The 16,160-nt window shown below is 41.6% G+C and overlaps 1 protein-coding gene across 1 annotated transcript; it reads right to left on the bottom strand.

The window, feature by feature from the left end:
* Positions 1–7,514: 7,514 nt before the first annotated feature.
* LOC136461248 (uncharacterized) lies at positions 7,515–8,098 on the bottom strand. The gene is made up of 2 exons (XM_066460623.1): positions 7,744–8,098; positions 7,515–7,531 (listed from the first exon to the last, which is right to left on the bottom strand). Exons 1-2 carry the CDS (start codon positions 8,096–8,098, stop codon positions 7,515–7,517), a joined length of 372 nt encoding a protein of 123 aa, XP_066316720.1.
* Between the last annotated feature and the right edge of the window lie 8,062 nt (positions 8,099–16,160).

Genomic DNA, 16,160 nt, shown 5'->3' with positions numbered 1-16,160 from the left:
CACTTTGTTCCAATGACTCTTGCACCTTTTGGCCGCTCTTCAAGAGTCTAAACTTCATTGCAGGTGAAGTTGTTCAACTCTTCATACATGGCATTTATCCAATATGGATCTTGAAGAGCTTCTTCTACCTTGGTAGGCTCATAGCAAGAGACAAAAGAGTGATGAGCAATAAATGAAGCAAGTTTTTGTGAGCGAGTCATTACACCCTTTAATGGACTCCCTATGATGAGATCTTGTGGATGATCTTGTAGTAGAGGTGTATTTCTTCTATTGACCACTTGAGGAGGAGGTTGTGGAGCATCAACATCTTGTGCTTGTACCACCATTTGATCATGGGAGACATGGGTGTCTTCATTTTCTACTCTCCCATCTTTATCATCATCTTATGGCACACTTGATGAAGAAGGTGGATCAATCATTTGTACATCATCTTCGTCATCTTTAGGCTTGATGTCTTCAACCAGAATGTTCTTCATAGCCTCCCTCAATGGTTCATTACCTACATCATCAAGATTCTCATGTGCTCCTTGGGAGCCGTTAGATTCATCAAATTCCACATCATATATTTCTTCAACCAAGCCGGTGGCATGATTAAATACTCTATATGCTTTGGACTTTGATGAGTAACCAACAAGAAAACCAATATCACAACATCTTTGAAACTTCCCTAGGTGTTGCCGCTTCTTGTAGATGTAGCATTTGCAACCAAACACCCAAAAGAAAGAGACATTCGGCTTCTTCCCATTGAGCAACTCATAAGGTGTCTTGCCAAGGAACTTTTAAAGGAATAGGCAGTTGGATGCATAGCATACAGTGTTGATAGCTTCTGCCCATAGAGCTTCGGGGTGTTGTACTCATCTAGCATTGTTCTTGCAAGAGTGATCAATATCCGGTTCTTTCTCTCAACTACACCATTTTGTTGAGGAATATATGTTGCGGAGACCTCATGCTTGATCCCAACTTTATCACAATAGGCTTCTATATTTGTGCTATCAAATTCCTTCCCATTGTCACTTCTAATCTTCTTGAGCTTCACTTCAAATTCATTTTGTGCTCTCTTGGCAAACTTCTTGAAGCAAGATACAACTTCAGATTTGTCATGGAGGAAGAATACCCATGTGTATCTTGAATAGTCATCAACAATCACAAGACAATAAAGATTTCCTCTCAAACTCTTGTATGTTGTTGGTCCAAATAAATCCAAGTGAAGGAGTTCTAGCACTCTTATGGTTGACATGAAAGCTTTGGTTGGATGAGTATTTATAACTTGCTTGCTGGCTTGACATGCACTACAAAGCTTGTCCTTCTCAAACTTCACATCCTTCAACCCTCTCACCAAATCATTCTTCATTAGCTTCTTGAGTGAGCTCATCCCAACATGAGCAAGTCTTCTGTGCCATAGCCACCCAAGTGTTGTTTTGGTGAATAGGCAAGTCTTCAAATTTGCATCTTCAGAGGTAAAATCCACTAGATATAGGTTGTTGTATCTAAATCCTTTGAATATCACTTGATCATCATCCTTCTTAGATACAACAACTTCCTTCTCGGTGAACAAGCATTGGAAGCCAAGATCACACAATTGTCCAACGGATAGCAAGTTGAAGCTCAATGAAGCAACATATAGCACATTTGAGATAGAATGATCATTTGATATTACCACTTTACCCAGTCCTTTAACCTTGCCTTTTGAATTATCTCCAAATGTGATTCTTTCTTGTCCATCTACTTCTTCATCTAGTGAGGTGAACATACGAGGATCACCGGTCATATGTTATGTGCAACCACTATCAATAACCCAATGACTTCCACCGGTCTTGTAGTTCACCTACACACAAGAGATCAAGCTTTAGGAACCCAAACTTGTTGAGGGCCCTTCACCTTCTCAACAAGTGACTTAGCAACCCAAATTTTCTTAGGCCTATTCTTGTTGGGGGTCCTAAGAACATGACTTTCATCTTTCCACTAGAGTCCTTTCTAAGCATGTAGTGAGCATTGAAGGCAAAAGGTCTAGCATGCTTGGGCAAGGGTTGTGGTGGTGGAGTTTGGCACTTATTAGCAAAGTGGCCTTCTTTTCCACACTTAAAACACTTCTTTGTCTTTGGCTTTTGTTGTTGTTGAGCTTGAGCCTTCTTCTCTTTGTTTGCCATGTACCCAATGCCACTTCTATCCATCTTCATGACTGTGTTCATTAGTAGCTCACTTTGAAGATACTTGCCTCTAGTGAACTTGCTCAATCCAATTTTGAGATGCTCTTTCTCCAACTTGAGCTTCTTGTTCTCTTCCTTAAGAGCATCACTGTTTTTCTCTTCCTTGAGCTTCTTATTTTCTTCTTTGAGCTTCTCATTCTCGAGCATCAACTCACCATCATGATCAAGAGTTTCTAGCACAATAGTGTTGTGACTTTTGATCTCTTCAAGATCTTTCTTGAGCTTTTCATTGTCATTCTTGAGCTTGACAAACTCATCATAATCATCAGCCTCAACCACTTGCTTGCCCTTGCTACTAGAACTTTGCTCAATGCTCTCAATGATCAAATTATCACATGATGTAGCTATATCAATCTTAACAACATTATTAGTAGCATCATGTTGCTCATTGGATAAATATTCTTGAGCAATAACAAGATTATCATGATTAATCTTAAGAGTAGTATATTCATCTTTTAGCATATTATGGCTAGTGATGAGCTCTTTATGCATCCTCTCAAGTTTATCATGTTTATCTTTAAGCTCTTTCTTAGAAGATTTGAGCTCCTTGAGTTTGGATGACATAGCTTCATTTGCTTCTCTAAGCTCAACACTAGCCTTTTCGGCTATATCACATTTAGCTAAAAGAGAATCATTTTTAACTTCTAGCTTGTCATTCTTAGCTCTAGTCTTTATAATGATCTTGGAGTATTTATTTAGCAATTTAACAAGATCATCATAAGAAGGTGATTCATATTTATCATCATCACTATCGCTATCATCATTACTAGCATGTTCATCACCACTACTCTCATCATCATTTGACACCTTGCGTTCACCCTTGGCCATAAGGCATAGGTGTGTAGAGGATGATGGCAATGGTGGCGGTGAAGATGATGAAGAGTTAATAACAATGGCGGCCACCTTCTCGTTGTCACTATCATCATCGACTGAGCCACTAGATGAATCAATGTCTGTGACCCAATCACCGATGATGTATGCCTTTTCACTCTTGTTCTTCTTGTGGAAGTCCTTCTTCTTGCCATCTCTCTTCTTGTATGGCTTGTCTTTCTTCTTCTCATCTTCATCACTTGAGTCATCTTTCTTGCCCTTATTCTTATTCTTGAACTTATCTTTCTTGGGCTTTATGCATTGGTGAGCTAGATGACCAAGTTCTCCACAATTGTAGCAATCCATCTCAGAGATTGGCTTCCTTCTAGAGCTAGTGAAGAACTTCTTCTTCTTGCCATCAAACTTGATGCCACTCTTGTTGAGCTTCTTTATCATCTTGGCGGTTTTTCTCACCATGAGAGCAAGGCTTGAATCATCAACTTCATCATCACTTGAGCTCTCATACTCAAGGCTTGCTTTGCCCTTCTCTTGACTAGCTTTGAATTCTAAGTCCTTTTCTTTCTTCTTGTTAGAGGATGAGCCATCTTGAGGTGTGATGTGCATGTATATCTCATGAGCATTGATCTTTCCCAAGATTTGTGTTGGTGTAGTGGTGGAAAGATCACCTTGATGAAGCACGGTCACAATATGCCCATATTTGTCAATGGAGAGGACACTCAAGATCTTTCTTACAACATTGGATGGTTGCATTTGAGTGAGTCCAAGCCCATTGACTTCCTCTACAAGAACATTCAAACGTGAATACATTTCATTAACATATTCTTTAGGAAGCATCTCAAAAGAGTTAAGCTTTTTCATGACAAGATGATAGCATTCCTCACGCTCACTCTTTGTTCCCTCATGGAGCGCACAGACATCCGACCATAGCGCATGGGTGTCTTTGTGGTTCCTCACCCAGTTGAACACATCTTTGCAAAGACCTCTAAAGATGGTGTTTCGAGCCTTTGCATTACATTTCTCGTAATTCACCTCATCGCCTTGTAGGTTAGTAGCATCCCGAGATTTTGAGAAGCCTTGTGAGGCGGCTCTAAGTATTCCAACATCTAGAGCTTCTAAGTACGCCTCCATGCAAATTTTCCAATATGGAAAATCATCCCCCTCAAAGATAGGAGGAGGTCCATCCCCGTGAGACATCTTTCTCTAGGCGGTTAAGCCTAAATACATGAGCACGAGGCTCCGATACCAACTGAAAGGATCAAGATGCCCAAGAGAGGGGGATAAATTGAGCTAATTCTAAATTTCTTTGCAATAATTAAACTCTACGGTTAGCCCAATTAACCCCTTACGCCTAGAAAGTGTTTCTATTGATCTAATGCACAAAAGTTTAGCACCCTAAGTTCTAATTCTACTCTAGCATGGCAATTCTAGAAATGTAAATGACAAGAATTTAATTGTTCAAAGTAAATGCTCAAAGTAAAGAGAGAAGGAGGAACACGGCGATGTTTTGCCGAGGTATCGGAGAGTCGCCACTCCCCACTAGTCCTCGTTGGAGTACCCGCGCAAAGGTGTAGCTCCTCCTTGATCCGTGCAAGGATCAAGTGCTCTCTATAGGTTGATTCTTTGACACTCCGTCACGGTGAATCACCCACAACCGCTCATAACTTGAGTTGGGTCATCCACAAGCACCGCCGGATGATCACCAATATCCCAATCATCACCAAGCCGTCTAGGTGATGGTGATCACCAAGAGTAATAAGCACGAACTCTTACTTGACCACGACACGCCTAATGAGAAGGGTGGATGCACACTTTGCTACTCTTAATCTCACTAATGAGGGCTCTCTTTGGGATTCTCAAATCTCAATCACCTCACTAGGACCTTGCTCTTCTTGGCACTCTCAAAGGTGTTTTTCAGCTATCGAAATAAGCAAAAGTACCCCCACACATGAATGGAGGAAGTATTTATAACATGGGCTGAAAACGAACCGTTATGTGCCTCTACGGGGTGACCGGATGCTCCGGTCATGTTGACCGGACGCGCCGGTCAGTTCACCCCGAACTCCAGTATTTACAGTGTGACCGGACGCTGGCTAGCGTCCGGTCGTGATTTTCCCTCTCTGGAACCTTACTGGAGTCGACCGGACGCTGGCCCTCAGCGTCTGGTCACTTCACCTCTCAGTGTCCGGTCACTTCTAGACGACTTCACTTTGATCAAATGAACTGACCGGACTCTGCGCCAGCGTCCGGTCACACCAAAGCCAGTGTCCGGTCAGTATTTGACCCTCCATTCACTTCCAACTTTCGAACGTACGTGAATGAAGTTTGCTCCAATGGATCTAAGGGCTTTTTAGGAGCTACCTAGTGCTAGGTTTAGCAAGTGTGTACCACACTTAACCCACTAAACTCACCTAGGTCAAGCTACCCATCCATACCCCCCTTAATAGTACGGCTAAAGGAAAAACAAAGTCCTAAACTACTCTAAGTGTCTCTTCAACTCCAATCGACACTTAGAACTAGTCCATCCTTAACCTTGTCGTTCATCCTTTGAAAACTGAAATGATTTCCATTTTAGGGGCATAACCACCATGATAGCTCAATCGATCTCTATTACCATGACCTAACTTAATTGCCTCTGCAAAACACACATTAATCATAGTAATTACGTATTGTCATTAATCACCGAAACCCAACTAGGGGCCTAGATGCTTTCAATAAGCCAAGGTATTTTTTTTAGAAAAGTTTTCCTTGTGCTGGGACATCTGATGGGCACTATGCTTGCAGACCAGTAACTTCCCCGAAGAGATGCATAATTTGAGCAAACACATTCATCTCGGCTCCTCCTTGACTGGCCTGATGAAGACCACAACGTCATCTGCATACATGGAAGTACGTTGCTTTGCAAAAGCCCCTCGGAGGCGTTGAATTAAGCCAGCATTTGTGTCATATTGAAGCAAACGCTGCAACGGGTCGAAAGCAAGAATGAACAGTAGCAGGGAGAGGGGTCCCCTCGCCTTAAGCCTCTGCTATGGGGGATGCTGTTTGAAGTACTGATACATGATAAAAATGCAACTTCAAAGTTTGTCCCTGTAAAATTTCAATGCAAAATTTCTCATTTATGCTGTTGTCTAACTGTTCTTCCTATGCATAATATTTTAAGTTGGCCTCAATATAAGTCATGCCATAATTCACCTCGAACAAACATGGAATTCAATTCTTAATTTTTTATTTTATTGAAATTGGCCCACATTTGTAAAACAAGGCTAGGATGGGAGAAGCCATCTCCTAAAACTATCTTACACACCATCTTAAAAAAGAACATAACTAACTTCATACACAAGCAGTTGATATACATGTTATCCATATCTTCTAAAAACTCCTCCATAATTCCAACTGCAAGCTAATTTTGATTTCTTGAACAGTTCAAATGTAGGGTAGCCTAGGTTATATTTCAGTGCTTCTTTTGGGCAACCTATAATCCAAGAAATCAAAATATGTCATATCAGAGTTTATGGGAAGAGATAGTTTTCTCAGAGTGAAATAGATATCTAGATATACAATAATTCCACCAAATCTGTCGGATAATTGTTACATATATATATAATGTCTTTCCCTGCTTCTCCATAGCCTAATGTACAAACGTACAATTGGATTTGACGGACCATGGCGTCTGAAGGGCATTAATATAGCTCATAATGTCATATCCTCTTGAGACAAGCAAAAATGCATTAAAACAAAAGGTTTGAAGTCTAGGCGAGACAAGCAGAAATGTATGCAACCAAAGGGTTTTGCGTTCAACTTTCTGAATTTAAATTTAGGTAAGATATGCAAAGTTAAACTTCCCTACACTTTTGTTGTTTATATTTATGAGTGTAAGTTATTAAGAGTAGTGTTTGGATATTTTACTCTGTTTATTTGACAAGACCTCCGAAAGTGGTACATGTTACTGGCTAATTAAGCTCTGTTTTCTTTTTATAACCAGTTGCTGGAACAGCTTATTCTGCCAATACTTTTTCAGTGTGAATATGTGATTGAACTCAGTGTTAAGGATTTAGGCCATTTGTGCACTGTGAAATGTGCCATCCTGTTTCACAAAGTTCACTACGTTTTCTCCTATAGAATTTACTTTGTTGAGAATGTTTTTAGTATTTCACTGTGTATTTGTAGTGCTTTCATTCTGTAAGCATTTGTGCTGGTGAACCGGAGAAGAACTAGAACTAGGACTTTTTGAAACAGTTCGATCAGTTGTCTCATGAGCCATAGGTTATTAACAGCATTGACCATTGATGCAGAACCACATTATGTGAAAAATTGCAGATGTATATATAGATGAACATCCATACATGTAGTTCTTATATATATTGCTCTAACATCGTCCAGTTAAATGTTGGCCAACTTTATTCATTCATTATTAATCTGAGCACATCAGTAGCTGCCGCCTATGTTCGCCAACTTCTCCATTTCAGCTGGTCCTCTGTCTCAGACCTGCTTTAAACCTGCAAGAAGGAAACTACCATCAGTTTTCAACATTCTAATTGAACATTTTATTTTACATCCTAGTGGTAACTGGTAAGTTGTAGCATGCTATTGTCGTAGCTTTGTCAATAACTACCTAGCTGTGTGAGATTATCTGACGATGGTAAATGACACATGTAACTAGAGCATACTGACAATGACCCAAGGGAAGCAAAGCTAGTAAGCTACTGACCCCCACATCCCCTGGGGATGGCGACTCCACAGCTCCTGCTGACATACAACACTTTGTCCAGGTCTATGTCTAGGTCGGAGCCTAGGTAGTCACAGACGCATGGAACATTCGTGAGGCTGATCAATGTGGCGCAGCAGTTGGACGACGGCGGCAGCGTCCGACCACCCTCCTGGACGTAGTCATAGCAGGTGGTTCGCAGGGCCACGATGTCGTTATGGCAGGCTGCGCCCGCCGCGGCCGCCGACGCCTGAGCTTGAGGAGGTCTGGGCGTGGCTGCTGCTGCTGCCGCACCAGCTGCAGAAAGGAGCAGGAGGAGCGTTGCAGTAGCCAGCAGGGTGCTGCTAGCAGAAACCATCTTGGTGGACGTACGTGAGCTTGGTGGGTTGTGAAACTCTCGTTATCACTATGGGTCTTGCTGCTGCTGCTGCTTATGTTGTGATATGATGGTGTGAAGGTGCATTTTGTTGGTATTTTATAGTGTCCGGTGCTTATAGAGGTATATATTGTTAGCATTCATATAGTGCTGTCAAGCTAGCTAGTGCCCATGGAGATGCGGAGATGCCAAGGGTGTGATCCACGAAACTGGGGCATTGGCTTGTTGGCGCCGGCCCTGAAGTCAGTGAACACGGCCCCAAAGCTGCAAAAATGACAAGCGTGTGTGCGCCGGCAGTTTCTCAAGGGTTGACACTTTTGTAGTACAAGGATCAGAAAAAGGAGATGAACTTATGTGGTGCGGGTCATGCTTTTCAGTGAAAGAATTTTGGTGAAAGTAGTCTGATGCCAAGAACGATCCCAGGATCTACTTGGATTAGCAACCACCCCTCCGTTTCAAAATGTAAGCGATATTAGTTTTGTCCTAAACCAAATTTCTTTATTATCTTTGAGCAAGTTCCTAGAAAAATACACAACACCTCTACAATATCAAATTAATTTTGTAAGTACACCAGAAATATGTCTTGACTAGCAAACATGCCTATGCTTTGCAACAGGAAAAAAACTAGCAAAGGTTATGAGAATAGTATATGTCTATTTACATTTTTTATGCTTTCTATAAAATCTAAAATATATAATCTATTTTATGTTCACAATGAAATCCATAATATAAGTTAATGTTGGTAATAATATATGACTGGATTAGGCAATAAACTGCCTAAGATTTCAGTTAACGATTTGATTAATTGGACCATCAGTCAATCCAGGTTAGGGACGAGTGTATGGACATGTACGAGTGTTCATGTTGTACTGTGATTCACAAAAAAAACTAAGTTTTGTTTTTAATCAAAACTACATTAACAATCTAGTGGTAATTTTTTTTGTTTGCTTCTTAGAGGAAGGTCAAGGGCTCAAATACCCATAATGTTATATTTATTATTTGTTTTAACATTTGAGCTCTTTTACAGTGGTTGGGGTACTTCTTGGTTCCTCTTGGTTCCTAAGTAATTAATTAGCGCTAATTAATTTTATGAGTGGAAGGTTAATACGGTAATTGCGGTTCCCCCTCCCCCCCGCCACCCCTCCCCCTCGCGCACCCGAATCCGCACGCCTCGCCCACGCGCACCCGAAGGACGCGATGCTTCCCTGCCCTCAGCCTTAGGCGCGGCCGCCTCGCCCTCGACCTCGCCATCGCGCGGCGCTGCCGCCATCGGCCTGCCCTCGCCACCACCGGTCGCTGCTCCCTCCTCCCCCCGACAGCCCTCGCCCACGCGCACCCGAACCCCATCGCGGCGTTAGAATTTCTCGTCCTCCGCGACACTCATCGCAACAGCTCGGCATCTGCATCTTGGCCTCATCGCCGTCGTGCGTGCCCACCGTCTGCCGCCCTGCAGCACCGACTCCGCCTCATCGCCGTCGTGCACGCCCACCGTCCGCCGGCCTGCAGCACTGACTCCTACCACCGTCTTCGTCTTCATCGACATCTTCTTCCGGTGCCAGCAACAAGGGAAGGGAAGGAACTCCATCCCGGTCCCGGCTTCCGTCTTCTCTCCCGAGTCGAGTCCTCACCGCCGATTCCTTTCATCCGATCCGGGCCTGTGGAAGGTGAAGGAAATTGCAGTCGTTCGGCTCGGGGTCGGGGCGGACTCGACGGTGGTTGGGCTGGTTGAGAGGTCGGCGAGGGTGGCACGGTTGATCACAGATATGAAATTTCAGGTCTTCTTCTCCTGTCTCCTCCTTGTTCCTTTCCCATTTGATCCTTACCTTCTTTTTAGCACTCCTAGCGGCAAGCGAGGTTTGAGACGCTGTAAATAAGTGAATTGGTTTGTTCCAAATGCAATTGTAGTAATACACCATTCGACTGTAACGCACACCATTCGACTGTTGAATGTACAACTTCTGCACAAAATCGATCTTTCTTTTTTAAGCTAGTACCATCCTAGCATTCCTAGCACCATTTTTTAAAAACACTGTTAATTAGGGAATTCTAGGGGGGGTGTCAGGATCTGTATCAAGTCAATACTAGATTCAAATGATGAAGTCAAAGTTAAATTTGCCTTCCCACTGTACCTTTTTGCACAAAGTTAATATTTTCTCTTTTATGTTTGCACCAAATTCTTGGTAGTAGATTGCTATTTTTTTTATTATACAGTTCTTGCTGGGTGCTAACTTTGTTTTGATTCCTTATCTTCTGCAGAAAAGCTATGTTGTCCTTGGGAGCTGTTATTTTGTTGTGCTGTCTTATACTGCAATCTCAAATCCACAGTTGGAGAAGCTATGCTTGCTGCCGTTTTTTGGTGTTGCTGTTGCCGCTCCATTGTATGCAGCAGCTTTACTGAAAGAGTGTGATCGTTAGAAGTAAGTTATCTCTTGAAAAAGTGTGTATATAGTAAAAGTTCATTATCTCTTTCAGAGAATTCTATCTATTACTATAAAACCAAACTCTAGCAATTCCATGTGTTGCTATTCAAATAGGCTACAAGTCATATTTCAGTGTCAGAAAATCCCAACAAAATTATTGTATTTGACTAATTTATCTGAGCTTCTAATTGTTCTTGTGGAGATTTAAAATTCGTCTCTCCTTTTTGCCTGATAGCCAAAAGAAATTTTGCACCTTATGTCCATATGCTAAGTAGGAATAATATCATCTACTAAAGGTTTTTAGTTGGTCCCAATAGAAGAACCATAATTTTTTAAAATTATATTTACGATACTGAAATATGTTTTATGTCAGTTTGGTGCTTGATTTAGTCTACTGTTAAGATGTGTTCATGAATGCAATTTGTTACATATATTTGTCCATAGATATAAAAGAGTGCACCACCATTTTATCAAGCAGAAACCTTACCAATTGCATTGCTTGGTGCCTTGGTGTTTTGATATCTGGATCTTCTGAAACCCTGTAAAGTGTAATGAATAATGGACCTAATTTTTGCAGGTGCGTTCCTTGCTGTTTCTTCGAACACACGGTACCAGATTATTAATGGATTAGAGCGCCTGGTTGAATCTTCACCTGTTGCGAAGCGTGTCCCAGCTGCTTCTTTGGCATTCACTGTTGGTGTGCGGTTTGCCAATAACGTGTATGGAGGAATGCAGTTTGTTGACTGGGCAAGAATGAGTGGTTGCCAATGAGGTGTGAGCTTTCATTTTCATGGTGAGAATCTTTACATTCCTTCTGCTACACATTATTCAATTTTTTTGGAGGCAAGTAGTACCCTTGGGATCCTTGTTCATCGTGAATTTAAAGCAATTGCTGGTGCTGTGGCAATCAGCTTTCTTATGGTATGTTCTATATCTGTTTCTGCATGCGCAGCTAAAAGAATGCATGCAATTATTACCTGATCTCCTAGTAGCAGTAAAAGAATCGAAGATATTGAACAATACATAACCAAGAAAATACTAAGAGACTTCATGAAATCATTCATGTAATATTTAATGGAAAATTCCAATGTGCCATGATCATTTGGACAATGGCGGGCATAAAGGAAATCCAGCTGTACATCAGATCAATTTCGTTCACCATTTGTGCCCCCTTTTACTGATACCTGGTGAGTGGTGACATCATTACAGCTTATGTTCCACATACGTGATGAACGCACGTGCCAGGGATGATTGGATGGAGCTGAAGACCATGTCTCCAGTTTTGACCCATACGCTTACACGCTCAAGGCTACTAGCTTCTCTTTTCTGTTTTGGCTTTGTTCTGGACACGTTTAGCGGAGCATCAGGTCCTGTAAGCGTTGATTTCTGATTTTGCTGTATGATAGAGAGGTAAGGAGCTTACTGATCTGCCTGCGGAATCGACACAAGTCGAGTTGTAACCATGATTTCTGTTTGATAATCTACCCGCGATGGGTAAGCGTAACTCCATTTTTTGTGTCATGAATCCAAAATGAATGTGTTTGTAAAATCTACTCGAAATGAATATGGAGAGGTAGAACCTGAGCTGGAGAGGATCCCCAAGCTGGAAGCGTGTCCCAATCCAACTGCAAGTCTGCAACAGCACAAGAAAATTTTTAGCACTCAAGGTAATTCAGGATTGTGGTAGTGCTAAGGTCTTCGGTCTTCGCAGCAACGGAGGTCACGTTAAAGTACAAGTATGAGGACGACCGCGGTCTAAGATCAGGTAAAGTAGCAGTAGGAGGCCGTGAGACCTGTTCTTAAAACCACGTATGGCCTCATCCAGTAGCCTCCATCACACACAGTCACAGCATCCAAACAAACACATCTGTCACACCATCAACCAGCCGGCAGTTCCAAGCAGATCAAATCAAAAGACTTGGTCCAGACATTCCTCCTTTTTAGAGGCACGCACACCAAACGAATCACATGGAAAGTTCTTATTACACTGAACATTCTGATTAGAGGAGCACGTCTGTAATCCAACACCAGAAGGCTAAGAATCAGGTTTTCCGCTAAAGCAAAAGGATTTCACATTGTCATCCCAAATTAGAATATTCATTCATACATTCTCTTGTTTTTGCTGAATATATATATGAGATGTAGTAAACAAACGGAGAAGCCAAGAGAGGATACATTTCATCTGCCCACCCAAGATACTTTGAAACATATGATGGCAACTACCACTTCCACAAATAAGCATATACTACTAGCAATATCTAGTCTATCTATAACCCAACAGGCTTAAATTTCCCCTAATTGCAGGGCTCAATCCCGAATTTCCCCTAACCAATGCAATTGTCCAACCAACTAAATAACTAGTAATCCCAGCGACTCCATCTCTTCATCATCTCTCCCAGCCAGAGCTAGGGAAGTTTTGTAAGCCCTGGCCCTGCATCATCCATTGAAAAGAAATAAAGAACACAATTAAATTGAAGCATCCTCAGAACTCACAAGGTGCAAGCTTCAGAGACTGCAATTTCAAGCACCTTGAATTTTCCGCACGTCTTCAGCTCAGCTGGAAGCACAGGTCAGCTTGCGAGGGGGAAGCTGGTGATGGGGCCTAAAATATCATGCTTAACCTAAAAAAATAGCAGATGCATCTGATTCATCACTTGCTGAAAAGTGGAAGCAAGGGAAACCCCTAGCCCTCCACTAATGCAGGCCATATTGATGTATAACAAATGGTTCCCCACACCAAAACTATCTAAACATGAAAAAAAATCTCTCTCCTTCATGCCAGTATCATGGATGTTAAGACGACACCCTATCTTAAAGTTGAGTTTTAGTAGCAAATAAAAAGATCAAATATCTTGAGTTAGAGTTTCATTTGATAAATCAGGAAAACAAATTGGTTACAGTACATGATTTTTATCAACTGCATGTATGTTGCATAACAAATGATTCTCCAATAGTGTCATTATCAATCAAATCGTTCAAGCAAAGTTGGGATTCTTTCTCCCATAGTCCTTACTAAGCTGATTCATTTTCTAAATAATAAACTATGCAGCATAAATTTTTAGCGAGTCTGCATCAATTCCTGTAATTCTAGAGGCTCTAGGCAAGGTAGCCTGACTCATTATATTTCTAAAAGATCAGGAGCACATTGCCACAAGAAATGCAGATATCATAATATTGAATGCACAATGACATGACAACAACTTATGTGTAGTGTAACAAAATTGTGGCAATTATCAGTAGCAAGATGCAGTAGAAGACCAACCAAAGAGATACATATCAAACATCCCCAGGTAGAGGTAATCGTTGCCACTACCGTGCACTCGAATCCAAAACTCTCATCAGAACTTACCAGATAACCAAGCAAAAATCTTGCTACATGGCTTCACGGGAAGGGGGGAAAGGGGGTACTGTAGGGGCACGCTTCTAAATATCTGATGGTTTTGTGCAAGGGCACGCTTCTAAATGTGCAGCAAACATAAGAGGGGACAAACAAAACATATAGTCAAGTCCTTTCAACTTTACCCAAAAAAAAGTAATCAACCCGAGCAAACACAATGCAGATAAACTACTGAGAAGAATGCCAGTGCATTTTGCTACAACGTGACAAACCAAATCAAAATAATCAAACAAGTGGAGGAGGAGAGGAAGGGGTGGGGGCGCCGGACCCGGGCAGAGCCACGCCGGATCGCTGCGCCGTCCTCAATGTTGGCGCCCAGGCGCTGCATCGCCGAGGCCGACCGCTTCCCAGCTCAGCTGAAGTGCTCGGCCTGCCTTGCGCGCCGACGAGATCTAGCAGACGCTGGGACCTCCCTAATCAAGCTTCTGACGAATGTCACCCTCTTGGTAGCTTTCTGAAATAAAAGGGCCAGGACAAAGATATAAGACCATGATGCTAAAAAAATAAAAATAAGAAGTCATTAACAACCAGAAAACATTAAGAAAAACTAAGGTAGCATCATGTCAAAATTCCATCAACTGATTCAGGAAGTTGCATTTAGCGAGATGTTTTACAAACAAAATCAAAATGTGACTTAGCTTATATGTCATGTCTCGCCAATAAATATCTGTCTCTAGAACTAGCGACATGAAGTAATGAAATCCTCCGATTGCCAAAGGTGAGATGAGACATGATGATCATATATATCGAAGGTACGAGCTGCTGGGACCACATAGCAATAAAATGACTGGCTACGAGCCAATTACACACAACACAAGTATCAGAATTCCTATATCCAGCCAACCATAGTCAAATTTCATAGTTGCCTAGTCTTTTCAGGCAACTTTCTATAGAAAACCAACACAACTAAATAAAGTGCAGTCAAAGTATGAATTTAGTTCAATCTGGTTCCAGAGCTGTTTGGTCGAATCATACAAAATAAACCCTAGAATTGTTCTCCCATGCATAATCATTGACATAGCATGCAAAAGGATGCAGTGAACTGTGAAGAAAGAGTTACCCATCCTTGTAGAGGAAGACCACAACCCAAACATCTGATGGTGCCTGAGACACCTCCCGCACGAAGTCCGAGCCAGTGATGGGAACTATACTACCAAATCGCGCGGCTTTTGCTGCCTCCCTCAGCTCTGCGAGCCTCATCTTCCTGTAGGCATGGAATTACATCAAATCGTCACAATCAATTCCCACTTGTACCAAACGAATCCCAAAACGCATTGAATAATCCAAAGTCCGTAACTACTGCAAGGAATCCAGATCAACAATAGAAAGACATCAGATTCCTATCAGAAGCACACGAATTATACCAATTAACCACGCCAGTCAGATCAGATCAATCAAACGCGGCAGGCACTAAAGCTTCTTAAGATGCATCTAATAACAGACGGGGAAAAGACAGCATCACGGATCAGCAATCAGACTGCAGACCGGATCAAGCCTACAGAGTTACAGTAATGATCCTGGTATCATTTCCACAAATATTTTAAAACTATAGTTTTGCCATTCCCAAAGCACCACACCTAGCTTAGTAGACTGACCAATTCAGATCATTCAGCGGCAAACTCACATTATGCCTCAATTTTACAACCCAAACCAGTCATAATGTAAATTAGGTAAAACTTCTGCTTAGGAATCATGTGCTAAAAAGGTGCATTTAGTGAAAAGTTTTAGAAACAAAATCACAATGTGACTAAGCTTCCACGTTATGTCTCACCAATTAATATCTGCCTCCAGGACTAGCAACTTGGAGTATTGGAAAATCTCCAGATTGTCCAAGGTGAGATGAGGCAAGAAACACAACAAAGGTGTTTAAAAAAAGCCTATTCAATGTATAAATGTTTCTATGCCCATAGTTTTTTCGTCCAAAAGCAACAGGCCTGTTTGACCTAACAATTTGGATTATTCAATCATCAAACCTCAATTATCTAACATTAATGATACACCAAAAGTAACATTGCAGTTCAAATACGCAAACCTAAGCAAGTCATCCACTAGAGTATGTAATCCAGCAGAATCCACCATACCAAAATGCCAATCTCTTACCAAGTCAAAAATAAAAATATTGCACAAAACAGTCAGCGTTCTTTTATGTCCAATACACAAATCATAAATTCATAACCTGCAATTCAACTAAGATATATACAAGAAGCACGGCACAAAATAGCAGGAT

Source organism: Miscanthus floridulus, chromosome 1, assembly GCF_019320115.1.
Source record: "Miscanthus floridulus cultivar M001 chromosome 1, ASM1932011v1, whole genome shotgun sequence".
Taxonomy (NCBI): Eukaryota; Viridiplantae; Streptophyta; class Magnoliopsida; order Poales; family Poaceae; genus Miscanthus; species Miscanthus floridulus.
The sequence above is the reverse complement of the archived record's forward strand: the minus strand, read 5'-3'. Positions and strand labels throughout refer to the sequence as shown.

Excerpts from the sequence above, each read along its gene's own strand:
- LOC136461248 (XM_066460623.1), bottom strand. The coding sequence starts at position 8,098 with ATGGTTTCTGCTAGCAGCACCCTGCTGGCTACTGCAACGCTCCTCCTG.